Source organism: Oncorhynchus mykiss, chromosome 9, assembly GCF_057628025.1.
Source record: "Oncorhynchus mykiss isolate SJ-2025 chromosome 9, ASM5762802v1, whole genome shotgun sequence".
NCBI classification, from domain to species: domain Eukaryota; kingdom Metazoa; phylum Chordata; class Actinopteri; order Salmoniformes; family Salmonidae; genus Oncorhynchus; species Oncorhynchus mykiss.
Genome location: NC_143030.1, coordinates 3,344,593 through 3,359,161, shown reverse-complemented (window position 1 = coordinate 3,359,161; position 14,569 = coordinate 3,344,593). Strand labels below are relative to the sequence as shown.

The 14,569-nt window shown below is 40.0% G+C and overlaps 1 protein-coding gene across 5 annotated transcripts in view; it reads left to right on the top strand.

Moving 5' to 3' along the window:
- plod3 (procollagen-lysine, 2-oxoglutarate 5-dioxygenase 3) overlaps positions 1–14,569 on the top strand; it is a 61,674-nt gene that overhangs the window by 34,282 nt on the left and 12,823 nt on the right. For all 5 annotated transcript variants that reach the window (XR_016483005.1, XR_016483006.1, XR_016483007.1 and 2 more), the window contains 2 exons: positions 5,869–5,994; positions 9,049–9,190. Coding sequence is in view for 2 of the 5 variants with exons in the window: in XM_090183302.1 (XP_090039428.1) it covers positions 5,869–5,994; positions 9,049–9,190 (268 nt within the window). In the remaining 3 variants the exon portion in view is untranslated. The remainder of the gene's footprint in view (positions 1–5,868; positions 5,995–9,048; positions 9,191–14,569) is intronic.

Here is a 14,569-nt window from a genome sequence, read left to right as displayed (position 1 = left end):
CATGGTGAAATCCCTGAGCGGTTTCTGTCCTCTCCGGCAACTGAGTTAGGAAGGATGTCTTTCAAATCAAATTAAATCTCATTTTATTTGTCACGTCTGCCGAATACAACAGCCCTTAACCAACAATTAAGAAGTTAAGAAAAAAATAAGTGTTAGGTAAAAAATAGATAAGTAGAAAATAATTAAACAGCAGCAGTAAAATAACAATAGCGGGGGTTACGGTACAGAGTCAATGTGGAGGCTATATACAGGGGGGGTACCAGTACAGAGTCAATGTGGAGGCTATATACAGGGGGGGGGTACCAGTACAGAGTCAATGTGGAGGCTATATACAGGGGGTACCAGTACAGAGTCAATGTGGAGGCTATATACAGGGGGTACCGGTACAGAGTCAATGTGGAGGCTATATACAGGGGGTACCGGTACAGAGTCAATGTGGAGGCTATATACAGGGGGTACCGGTACAGAGTCAATGTGGAGGCTATATACAGGGAGTACCGGTACAGAGTCAATGTGGAGGCTATATACAGGGGGTACCAGTACAGAGTCAATGTGGAGGCTATATACAGGGGGTACCGGTACAGAGTCAATGTGGAGGCTATATACAGGGGGTACCGGTACAGAGTCAATGTGGAGGCTATATACAGGGGGTACCGGTACAGAGTCAATGTGGAGGCTATATACAGGGGGTACCGGTACAGAGTCAATGTGGAGGCTATATACAGGGAGTACCGGTACAGAGTCAATGTGGAGGCTATATACAGGGGGTACCGGTACAGAGTCAATGTGGAGGCTATATACAGGGAGTACCGGTACAGAGTCAATGTGGAGGCTATATACAGGGGGTACCGGTACAGAGTCAGTGTGGAGGCTATATACAGGGGGTACCGGTACAGAGTCAATGTGGAGGCTATATACAGGGTATTACGGTACAGAGTCAATGTGGAGGCTATATACAGGGGGTACTGGTACAGAGTCAATGTGGAGGCTATATACAGGGTGTTACGGTACAGAGTCAATGTGGAGGCTATATACAGGGGATACTGGTACAGAGTCAATGTGGAGGCTATATACAGGGTGTTACGGTACAGAGTCAATGTGGAGGCTATATACAGGGTATTACGGTACAGAGTCAATGTGGAGGCTATATACAGGGGATACTGGTACAGAGTCAATGTGGAGGCTATATACAGGGTGTTACGGTACAGAGTCAATGTGGAGGCTATATACAGGGGGTGCCGGTACAGAGTCAATGTGGATGCTATATACAGGGTATTACGGTACAGAGTCAATGTGGAGGCTATATACAGGGGGTACCGGTACAGAGTCAATGTGGAGGCTATATACAGGGTGTTACGGTACAGAGTCAATGTGGAGGCTATATACAGGGTATTACGGTACAGAGTCAATGTGGAGGCTATATACAGGGTGTTACGGTACAGAGTCAATTTGGAGGCTATATACAGGGTATTACGGTACAGAGTCAATGTGGAGGCTATATACAGGGTGTTGCTATATACAGGGGGTACCGGTACAGTCAATGTGGTGGCTATATACAGGGTGTTATGGTACAGAGTCATTGTGGAGGCTATATACAGGGGGTACCGGTACAGAGTCAATGTGGAGGCTATATACAGGGTATTACGGTACAGAGTCAATGTGGAGGCTATATACAGGGTATTACGGTACAGAGTCAATGTGGAGGCTATATACAGGGTGTTGCTATATACAGGGGGTACCGGTACAGAGTCAATGTGGAGGCTATATACAGGGTGTTACGGTACAGAGTCAATGTGGAGGCTATATACAGGGTATTACGGTACAGAGTCAATGTGGAGGCTATATACAGGGTGTTGCTATATACAGGGGGTACCGATACAGAGTCAATGTGGAGGCTATATACAGGGTGTTACGGTACAGAGTCATTGTGGAGGCTATATACAGGGTATTACGGTACAGAGTCAATGTGGAGGCTATATACAGGGGGTACCGGTACAGAGTAAATGTGGAGGCTATATACAGGGGGTACTGGTACAGAGTCAATGTGGAGGCTATATACAGGGTGTTACGGTTCAGAGTCAATGTGCATGGGCACCGGTTAGTTGAGGTAATATGTACATGTAGGTAGAGTTAAAGTGACTTTGATTAGCTGTTCAAGAGTCTTATGGCTTGGGGGTAGAAGCTGTTAAGATGCAGAGAGAACAGTCTATGACTGGGGTGGCCGGAGTCTTTGGCAATTTGTTGTCCCTTTATCTGATTTTTCCTTATATAGAGGTCCTGGATGGCAGGAAGCTAGGCCCCACTGATGTACTGGGCTGTTTGCAGTACCCTCTGTAGTGCCTTGCGGTCGGAGGCCGAGCAGTTTCCGTACCAGGCAGTGATGCAATGCTATTGATGGTGCAGCTGTAGAACCTTTTGAGGATCTGAGGACCCATGCCAAATATTTTCTCTCCTGAGGGAGAACAGGCGTTGTTGTGCCCTCTTCACAACTGTCTTAGTGTTTTTGGACCATGATAGTTTGTTGGTGATGTGGACACCAAGGAACTTGAAGCTTTCAACCTGCTCCACTGGCAGCCCCGTTGATGAGAATGGGGGTGTGCTCGGTCCTCCTTTTGCTGTAGTCCATAATCATCTCCTTTGTCTTCGTCACGTTGAGGGAGAGTTTATTGTCCTGGCGCCACATGACCAGATCTCTGACCTCCTCCCTATAGGCTGTCTTGTCGGTGATCAGGCCTACCACTGTTGTGTCATCGGCAAACTTAATGATGGTGTTGGAGTCGTGCTTGGCCGTGCAGTCATGGGTGAACAGGGAGTACAGGAGGGGACTGAGCACGCACCCCTGAGGGCCCCTGTGTTGAGGATCAGCGTGGCGGATGTGTTGTTACCTAACCTTACCACCTGGGGGCGGGCCGTCAGGAAGTCCAGGATCCAGTTGAGGAGGGAGGTGTTTAGTCCCAGGGTCCTTAGCTTAGTTATGAGCTTTGAGGGCAATATGGTGTTGAATGCTGAGCTGTAGTCAATGAATAGCATTCTCACATAGGTGTTCCTTTTGTCCAGGTGGGAAAGGGCAGTGTGGAGTGAATAGAGATTGCACTATCTGTGGATCTGTTGGTGCGGTCATAGTCAGTACATTCATCTCCAGATAGCTAGGTGGACCAGTCATAGTCAGGACATTCATCTTCAGATAGCTAGGTGGACCAGTCATAGTCAGGACATTCATCTTCAGATAGCTAGGTGGACCAGTCATAGTCAGGACATTCACCTTCAGATAGCTAGGTGGACCAGTCATAGTCAGGACATTCATCTTCAGATAGCTAGGTGGACCAGTCATAGTCAGTACATTCATCTTCAGATAGCTAGGTGGACCAGTCATAGTCAGTACATTCATCTTCAGATAGCTAGGTGGACCAGTCATAGTCAGTACATTCACCTTCAGATAGCTAGGTGGACCAGTCATAGTCAGTACATTCACCTTCAGATAGCTAGGTGGACCAGTCATAGTCAGTACATTCACCTTCAGATAGCTAGGTGGACCAGTCATAGTCAGTACATTCATCTTCAGATAGCTAGGTGGACCAGTCATAGTCAGTACATTCACCTTCAGATAGCTAGGTGGGACAACCACATATCACAGTCATAGTATTGTCAAAGACCCCAGCCACCTCAGTCATAGACTGTTCTCTCTACTACCGCATGGCAAACGGTACCGGAGTGCCAAGTCTAGGACAGAAAGGCTTCTCAACAGTTTTTACCCCCAAGAAATAAGATTCCTGAATAGGTAACCAAATGGCTACCCGACGATCTGCATTGTGTCCCGCCACCCACCAACCCGCCATCCGCTACTGCTACTCTCTGTTCATCATATATGCATAGTCACTTTAACCATATCTACATGTACATGCTACCTCAATCAGCCTGACTAACCGGTGCCTGTATATAGCCTCTCTACTGTATATAGCCTCTCTACTGTATATAGCCTCGCTACTGTATATAGCCTCGCTACTGTATATAGCCTCTCTACTGTATATAGCCTCTCTACTGTATATAGCCTCTCTACTGTATATAGCCTCGCCACTGTATATAGCCTCGCTACTGTATATAGGCTCTCTACTGTATATAGCCTAGCTACTGTATATAGCCTCTCTACTGTAGATATACTCTCTACTGTATATAGCCTCGCTACTGTATATAGCCTCTCTGCTGTATAAAGCCTCTCTACTGTATATATCCTAGCTACTGTATATAGCCTCGCTACTGTAGATAGCCTCGCTACTGTAGATAGCCTCGCTCCTCCATATAGCCTCGCTACTGTAGATAGCCTCGCTACTGTATATAGCCTCACTACTGTATATAGCCTCACTACTGTATATAGCCTCACTACTGTATATAGCCTAAGCACCATGGTTTTATAGGAAGAAGGTACACGGTCTGTAGTTTTATAGGGAGAAGGGATACAGGTCTGTAGTTTTATAGGAAGAAGGCATACAGGTCTGCAGTTTTATAGGAAGAAGGGATACAGGTCTGTAGTTTTATAGGGAGAAGGGACACAGGTCTGTAGTTTTATAGGGAGAAGGGATACAGGTCTGTAGTTTTATAGGGAGAAGGGATACAGGTCTGTAGTTTTATAGAGAGAAGGGACACAGGTCTGTAGTTTTATAGGGAGAAGGGATACAGGTCTGTAGTTTTATAGGGAGAAGGCATACAGGTCTGCAGTTTTATAGGAAGAAGGGATACAGGTCTGTAGTTTTATAGGGAGAAGGGATACAGGTCTGTAGTTTTATAGGGAGAAGGCATACAGGTCTGCAGTTTTATAGGAAGAAGGGATACAGGTCTGTAGTTTTATAGGGAGAAGGGACACAGGTCTGTAGTTTTATAGGGAGAAGGGATACAGGTCTGTAGTTTTATAGGGAGAAGGGATACAGGTCTGTAGTTTTATAGAGAGAAGGGACACAGGTCTGTAGTTTTATAGGAAGATGGGATACAGGTCTGTAGTTTTATAGGAAGATGGGATACAGGTCTGTAGTTTTATAGAGCGAAGGGATACTGGGTCTGTAGTTTTATAGAGCGAAGGGATACTGGGTCTGTAGTTTTATAGGAAGAGGGGATACTGGGTCTGTAGTTTTATAGGAAGAAGGGATACAGGTCTGTAGTTTTATAGGAAGAAGGGATACAGGTCTGTAGTTTTATAGGAACAAGGGATAAAGGTCTGTAGTTTTATAGGAACAAGGGATAAAGGTCTGTAGTTTTATAGGAAGAGGGGATACTGGGTCTGTAGTTTTATAGGAAGAAGGGATACAGGTCTGTAGTTTTATAGGGAGAAGGGATACAGGTCTGTAGTTTTATAGAGCGAAGGGATACTGGGTCTGTAGTTTTATAGAGCGAAGGGATACTGGGTCTGTAGTTTTATAGGACGAGGGGATACTGGGTCTGTAGTTTTATAGGAAGAAGGGATACAGGTCTGTAGTTTTATAGGGAGAAGGGATACAGGTCTGCAGTTTTATAGGAAGAAGGGATACAGGTCTGTAGTTTTATAGGGAGAAGGGATACAGGTCTGTAGTTTTATAGGGAGAAGGGATACAGGTCTGTAGTTTTATAGGAAGAAGGGATACAGGTCTGTAGTTTTATAGGAAGAAGGGATACAGGTCTGTAGTTTTTGCCGTCAGGCAGTTAACCCACTGTTCTTAGGCCTTCGTCATTAAAAACGAATTTGTTCTTAACTGACTTTCCTAGTTAAAGAAAGGTAATATAAACAATTACCTGATTAAATCTAAAATACTGAACCCAATATCCTAGCCCTCTCCTTATCCACAGGTCAGGGATAGTGTGGTCTAACACACTACACCCTAAACATGTTCTGTCTGTCTCCAGGTCAGTGATAGCCCCCATGTTGTCCAGACATGGCAAACTGTGGTCTAATTTCTGGGGAGCTCTGAGTCCTGAGGGGTTCTACTCTCGATCTGAAGACTACATCGATATTGTACAGGGCAAGAGAGCGTGAGTACACAAACACACGCACACACACACACACAAACACACGCACACACACACTATATAACCCTATATATAGTTAAAGTAGGAACTTTACATACACTTAGGTTGGAGCCATTAAAACTCGTTTTTTCAACCACTCCACAAATGTCTTGTTAACTAACAGCAGTTTTGGCAAGTCTGTTGTGTCATGCACACAGTAGATGTCCTAAGTAATTTTTCCAACAATTGTTTACAGACAGATTATTTCACTTATAATTCACTTTATCACAATTCCTGTGAGTCAGAAGTTTACATACACTAAGTTGACTGTGCCTTTAAACAACTTGGAAAATTCCAGAAAACGATGTCATGGTTTTAGAAGCTTCTGATTGACTCAAATTATGTCAATTAGCCTATCAGAGGTGTACCTGTGGATGTATTTCAAGGCCGACCTTCAAACTCAGTGCCTCTTTGCTTGACATCATGGGAAAATCAAAAGAAATCAGCTAAGACCTCAGAAGAAAATTGTAGACCTCCACAAGTCTGGTTCATCCTTGGGAGCAATTTCCAAAAGCCTGAAGGTACCACGTTCATCTGTACAAACAATTTTACGCAAGTATAAACACCATGGGACCATGCAGCCGTCATACAGCTCAGGAAGGAGACGCGTTCTGTCTCCTAGAGATGATCATACTTTGGTGCGAAAAGTGCAAATCAATCCCAGGAAAACAGCAAAGGACCTTGTGAAGATGCTGGAGGAAACAGGAACAAAAGTATCTATATCCACAGTAAAACGAGTCCTATATCGACATAACCTGAAAGGCCGCTCAGCAAGGAAGAAGCCACTGCTCCAAAACCGCCATAAAAAATCCAGACTACGGTTTGCAACTGCACATGGGGACAAAGATGGTACTTTTTGGAGAAATGTCTTTTGGTCTGATGAAACAAAAATAGAACTGTTTGGCCATAATGACCATCGTTATGTTTGGAGGATAAGGGGGGTGCTTGCAAGCCGAAGAGCACCATCCCAACCGTGAAGCACGGGGGTGACAGCATCATGTTGTGGGGGTGCTTTGCTGCAGGAGGGACTGGTGCACTTCACAAAATAGATGGCTTCATGAGGAAGGGAAATTGTGTGGATATATTGAAGCAATATCTCAAGACATCAGTCAGGAAGTTAAAGCTTGGTCGCAAAAGGGTCTTCCAAATGAACAATGACCCAAGCATACTTCCAAAGTTGTGGCAAAATTGCTTAAGGACAACAAAGTCAAGGTATTGGAGTGGCCACCTCAATTCTATAGAAAATGTGTGGGCAGAACTGAAAAAGCGTGTGTGAGCAAGGAGGCCTACAAACCTGACTCAGTTACATCAGCTCTCTCAGGAGGAATGGACCAAAATTCGCCCAACTAATTGTGGGCAGCTTGTGGAAGGCTACCCGAAACGTTTGACCCAAGTTAAACAATTTAAAGGCAATGCTACCAAATACTAATTGAGTGTTTGTAAACTTCTGACCCACTGGGAATGTGACGAAAGAAATACAAGCTGAAAGAAATCATTCTCTCTACTATTATTCTGACATTTCACATTCTTAAAATAAAGTGGTGATCCTAACTGACCTAAAACAGGGAATTTGTGCTAGGATTACTAGTATATTATATATGTTCTCTATATAACCCTATATATTCTATATGTTATCTATATAACCCTATATATTATGTGTGTTCTCTATGTAACCCTATATATTCTATATGTTCTCTATATAACCTTATATATTATATATGTTATCTATATAACCCTATATATTATATATGTTAACGCTATATAACCCAATATATTATGTTAACCCTATATATTATATATGTTATCTATATAACCCTATATATTCTATATGTTCTCTATATAACCCATATGTTCTCTATATAACCCTATATATTATATATGTTCTCTGTATAACCCCTATATATTCTATATGTTCTCTGTATAACCCTGTATATTATATATGTTCTCTATATAACCCTATATATTATGTTAACCCTATATAACCCTATATATTATATATGTTCTCTGTATGACCCCTTTATATTCTATATGTTCTCTGTATAACCCTATATATTCTATACGTTATCTATATAACCCTATATATTCTATATGTTCTCTGTATAACCCTATATATTATGTGTGTTCTCTATATAACCCTATATATTATATATGTTCTCTATATAACCCCATATATTATGTATGTTAACCCTATATATTATATATGTTAACCCTATATATTCTATATGTTCTCTATCTAACCCTATATATTATATATGTTTTCTATATAACCCTATATATTATGTTAACCCAATATAACCCTATATATTATATATGTTCTCTGTATAACCCCTTTATGTTCTATATGTTCTCTGTATAACCCTATATATTCTATACGTTATCTATATAACCCTATATATTCTATATGTTCTCTGTATAACCCTATATATTATGTGTGTTCTCTATATAACCCTATATATTCTATATGTTCTCTGTATAACCCTATATATTATGTGTGTTCTCTATGTAACCCTATATATTCTATATGTTCTCTATATAACCCTATATATTCTATATGTTCTCTATATAACCCTATATATTCTATATGTTCTCTATATAACCCTATATATTCTATATGTTCTCTATATAACCCTATATATTCTATATGTTATCTATATAACCCTATATATTATGTTAACCCAATATAACCCTATATATTATATATGTTCTCTGTATAACCCTATATATTCTATACGTTATCTATATAACCCTATATATTCTATATGTTCTCTATATAACCCTATATATTCTATATGTTATCTATATAACCCTATATATTCTATATGTTCTCTATATAACCCTATATATTCTATATGTTATCTATATAACCCTATAAATTCTATATGTTCTCTGTATAACCCTATATATTCTATATGTTCTCTGTATAACCCTATATATTATGTATGTTCTCTATATAACCCTATATATTCTATATGTTCTCTATATAACCCTATATATTCTATATGTTCTCTATCTCTTTAGTGGTCTATGGAACGTTCCCTATATAACTCAGGTCTACATGATAAAGGGGTCAGTCTTGAGAGGTAGACTGTCTCAGGTCAGTCTGTACAGTCAGGAGGGGATGGACCCGGATATGGTGTTCTGCAGGGCCGTACGAGACCAGGTATATATTATATATGTAATGTTATATATGCTATATTATGATATGGACCCTGATATGGTGTCTGCAGGGCCGTACGAGACCAGGTATATATTATATATGTAATGTTATATATGCTATATTATGATATGGACCCTGATATGGTGTTCTGCTGGGCCGTACGAGACCAGGTATATATTATATATGTAATGTTATATATGCTATATTATGATATGGACCCTGATATGGTGTCTGCAGGGCCGTACGAGACCAGGTATATATTATATATGTAATGTTATATATGCTATATTATGATATGGACCCTGATATGGTGTTCTGCAGGGCCGTACGAGACCAGGTATATATTATATATGTAATGTTATATATGCTATATTATGATATGGACCCTGATATGGTGTTCTGCAGGGCCGTACGAGACCAGGTATATATTATATATGTAATGTTATATATGCTATATTATGATATGGACCCTGATATGGTGTCTGCAGGGCCGTACGAGACCAGGTATATATTATATATGTAATGTTATATATGCTATATTATGATATGGACCCTGATATGGTGTTCTGCAGGGCCGTACGAGACCAGGTATATATTATATATGTAATGTTATATATGCTATATTATGATATGGACCCTGATATGGTGTTCTGCAGGGCCGTACGAGACCAGGTATATATTATATATGTAATGTTATATATGCTATATTATGATATGGACCCTGATATGGTGTCTGCAGGGCCGTACGAGACCAGGTATATATTATATATGTAATGTTATATATGCTATATTATGATATGGACCCTGATATGGTGTCTGCAGGGCCGTACGAGACCAGGTATATATTATATATGTAATGTTATATATGCTATATTATGATATGGACCCTGATATGGTGTTCTGCAGGGCCGTACGAGACCAGGTATATATTATATATGTAATGTTATATATGCTATATTATGATATGGACCCTGATATGGTGTCTGCAGGGCCGTACGAGACCAGGTATATATTATATATGTAATGTTATATATGCTATATTATGATATGGACCCTGATATGGTGTTCTGCTGGGCCGTACGAGACCAGGTATATATTATATATGTAATGTTATATATGCTATATTATGATATGGACCCTGATATGGTGTTCTGCAGGGCCGTACGAGACCAGGTATATATTATATATGTAATGTTATATATGCTATATTATGATATGGACCCTGATATGGTGTCTGCAGGGCCGTACGAGACCAGGTATATATTATATATGTAATGTTATATATGCTATATTATGATATGGACCCTGATATGGTGTTCTGCTGGGCCGTACGAGACCAGGTATATATTATATATGTAATGTTATATATGCTATATTATGATATGGACCCTGATATGGTGTTCTGCTGGGCCGTACGAGACCAGGTATATATTATATATGTAATGTTATATATGCTATATTATGATATGGACCCTGATATGGTGTCTGCAGGGCCGTACGAGACCAGGTATATATTATATATGTAATGTTATATATGCTATATTATGATATGGACCCTGATATGGTGTTCTGCAGGGCCGTACGAGACCAGGTATATATTATATATGTAATGTTATATATGCTATATTATGATATGGACCCTGATATGGTGTTCTGCAGGGCCGTACGAGACCAGGTATATATTATATATGTAATGTTATATATGCTATATTATGATATGGACCCTGATATGGTGTCTGCAGGGCCGTACGAGACCAGGTATATATTATATATGTAATGTTATATATGCTATATTATGATATGGACCCTGATATGGTGTTCTGCAGGGCCGTACGAGACCAGGTATATATTATATATGTAATGTTATATATGCTATATTATGATATGGACCCTGATATGGTGTCTGCAGGGCCGTACGAGACCAGGTATATATTATATATGTAATGTTATATATGCTATATTATGATATGGACCCTGATATGGTGTTCTGCAGGGCCGTACGAGACCAGGTATATATTATATATGTAATGTTATATATGCTATATTATGATATGGACCCTGATATGGTGTTCTGCAGGGCCGTACGAGACCAGGTATATATTATATATGTAATGTTATATATGCTATATTATGACATGGACCCTGATATGGTGTCTGCTGGGCCGTACGAGACCAGGTATATATTATATATGTAATGTTATATATGCTATATTATGATATGGACCCTGATATGGTGTTCTGCAGGGCCGTACGAGACCAGGTATATATTATATATGTAATGTTATATATGCTATATTATGATATGGACCCTGATATGGTGTTCTGCAGGGCCGTACGAGACCAGGTATATATTATATATGTAATGTTATATATGCTATATTATGATATGGACCCTGATATGGTGTCTGCTGGGCCGTACGAGACCAGGTATATATTATATATGTAATGTTATATATGCTATATTATGATATGGACCCTGATATGGTGTTCTGCAGGGCCGTACGAGACCAGGTATATATTATATATGTAATGTTATATATGCTATATTATGATATGGACCCTGATATGGTGTTCTGCAGGGCCGTACGAGACCAGGTATATATTATATATGTAATGTTATATATGCTATATTATGATATGGACCCTGATATGGTGTTCTGCTGGGCCGTACGAGACCAGGTATATATTATATATGTAATGTTATATATGCTATATTATGATATGGACCCTGATATGGTGTTCTGCAGGGCCGTACGAGACCAGGTATATATTATATATGTAATGTTATATATGCTATATTATGATATGGACCCTGATATGGTGTTCTGCAGGGCCGTACGAGACCAGGTATATATTATATATGTAATGTTATATATGCTATATTATGATATGGACCCTGATATGGTGTTCTGCAGGGCCGTACGAGACCAGGTATATATTATATATGTAATGTTATATATGCTATATTATGATATGGACCCTGATATGGTGTCTGCAGGGCCGTACGAGACCAGGTATATATTATATATGTAATGTTATATATGCTATATTATGATATGGACCCTGATATGGTGTCTGCAGGGCCGTACGAGACCAGGTATATATTATATATGTAATGTTATATATGCTATATTATGATATGGACCCTGATATGGTGTCTGCAGGGCCGTACGAGACCAGGTATATATTATATATGTAATGTTATATATGCTATATTATGATATGGACCCTGATATGGTGTCTGCAGGGCCGTACGAGACCAGGTATATATTATATATGTAATGTTATATATGCTATATTATGATATGGACCCTGATATGGTGTTCTGCAGGGCCGTACGAGACCAGGTATATATTATATATGTAATGTTATATATGCTATATTATGATATGGACCCTGATATGGTGTCTGCAGGGCCGTACGAGACCAGGTATATATTATATATGTAATGTTATATATGCTATATTATGATATGGACCCTGATATGGTGTTCTGCAGGGCCGTACGAGACCAGGTATATATTATATATGTAATGTTATATATGCTATATTATGATATGGACCCTGATATGGTGTTCTGCAGGGCCGTACGAGACCAGGTATATATTATATATGTAATGTTATATATGCTATATTATGATATGGACCCTGATATGGTGTTCTGCAGGGCCGTACGAGACCAGGTATATATTATATATGTAATGTTATATATGCTATATTATGATATGGACCCTGATATGGTGTTCTGCAGGGCCGTACGAGACCAGGTATATATTATATATGTAATGTTATATATGCTATATTATGATATGGACCCTGATATGGTGTCTGCTGGGAGATACCATTTGTTTATATATACAGCACCAGTCAAAAGTTTGGGCACTCATGTTCTGGTAGTTCTTTATTTTAACTGTTTTCAACATTGTAAAAAAAAAAGTGAAAACATTAAAGCTTTGAAATAACACATATGGAATCATGTAGTAACCAAAAAAGTGTTGAACAAATCATTGTAGATTTTAGATTCTTCAAAGTAGCCACCCTTTGCCTTGATGACAGCTTTGCACACTTAGTAACAGAAAGGTTGCAAGATCGAATTCCCAAGCTGACAAGGTAAAAATCTAACCCACTGTTCCTAGGCCGTCATTGAAAATAGAATTGGTTCTTAACTGACTTGCCTAGTTAAATAAAGGTAAAAATATAATATATAATGTCTCGCAAAGAATGTCACATACTGGTAGATGGGTAAATTAAATGCATTCCAGGTGACTAACTCATGAAGCTGGTTGAGAGAATGCCAAGAGTGTGCAAAGCTGTCATCAAGGGAAAGGTGTGGCTACTTTTGAAAAATCTTAAATATAAAATATATGTTGATTTGTTTAACACTTTTGTTTGGTTACTACATGATTCCATATGTGTTATTTCATCGTTTTGATGTCTTCACTATTATTCTACAATGTAGAAAATAGTAAAAATAAAGAAAAACCCTGGAATGAGTAGGTGTGGCCAAACTTTTGACTGGTACTGTACATACTGAACAACAATATAAACGCATTCATGTCAAAGGTTTTAATGAGTTACAGTTCATATACGGAAATCAGTGAAATAAAGTCCCTAATCTATGGATTTCACATGACTGGGAATACAGATATTAATCTGTTGGTCACAGATACCTTAAAGGGGTATCTTAGGGGTTTGGATCAGAGAACCAGTCAGTATCTGGTGTGACCACCATTTGCCTCATGCAGTTTGACACATCTCCTTCGCATAAAGTTGATCAGGCCTGTGGAATTATGTATTTTGACATTTTTTCCAATGAATAAAAATGAATAGGCAGCAGCTACACTTCTACTCTTGAGTCTCACTGGGTCTCTAGGAGCTGAGAGTCTCACTGGGTCTCTAAGAGCTGAGAGTCTCACTGGGTCTCTAAGAGCTGAGAGTCTCACTGGGTCTCTAAGAGATGAGAGTCTCACTGGGTCTCTAGGAGCTGAGAGTCTCACTGGGTCTCTAGGAGCTGAGAGTCTCACTGGGTCTCTAGGAGCTGAGATTCTCACTGGGTCTCTAAGAGCTGAGAGTCTCACTGGGTCTCTAGGAGCTGAGAGTCTCACTGGGTCTCTAGGAGCTGAGAGTCTCACTGGGTCTCTAGGAGCTGAGAGTCTCACTGGGTCTCTAGGAGCTGAGAGTCTCACTGGGTCTCTAGGAGCTGAGAGTCTCACTGGGTCTCTAAGAGCTGGGAGTCTCACTGGGTCTCTAAGAGCTGAGAGTCTCACTGGGTCTCTAAGAGCTGAGAGTCTCACTGGGTCTCTAGGAGCTGAGAGTCTCACTGGGTCTCTAAGAGCTGGGAGTCTCACTGGGTCTCTAAGAGCTGGGAGTCTCACTGGGTCTC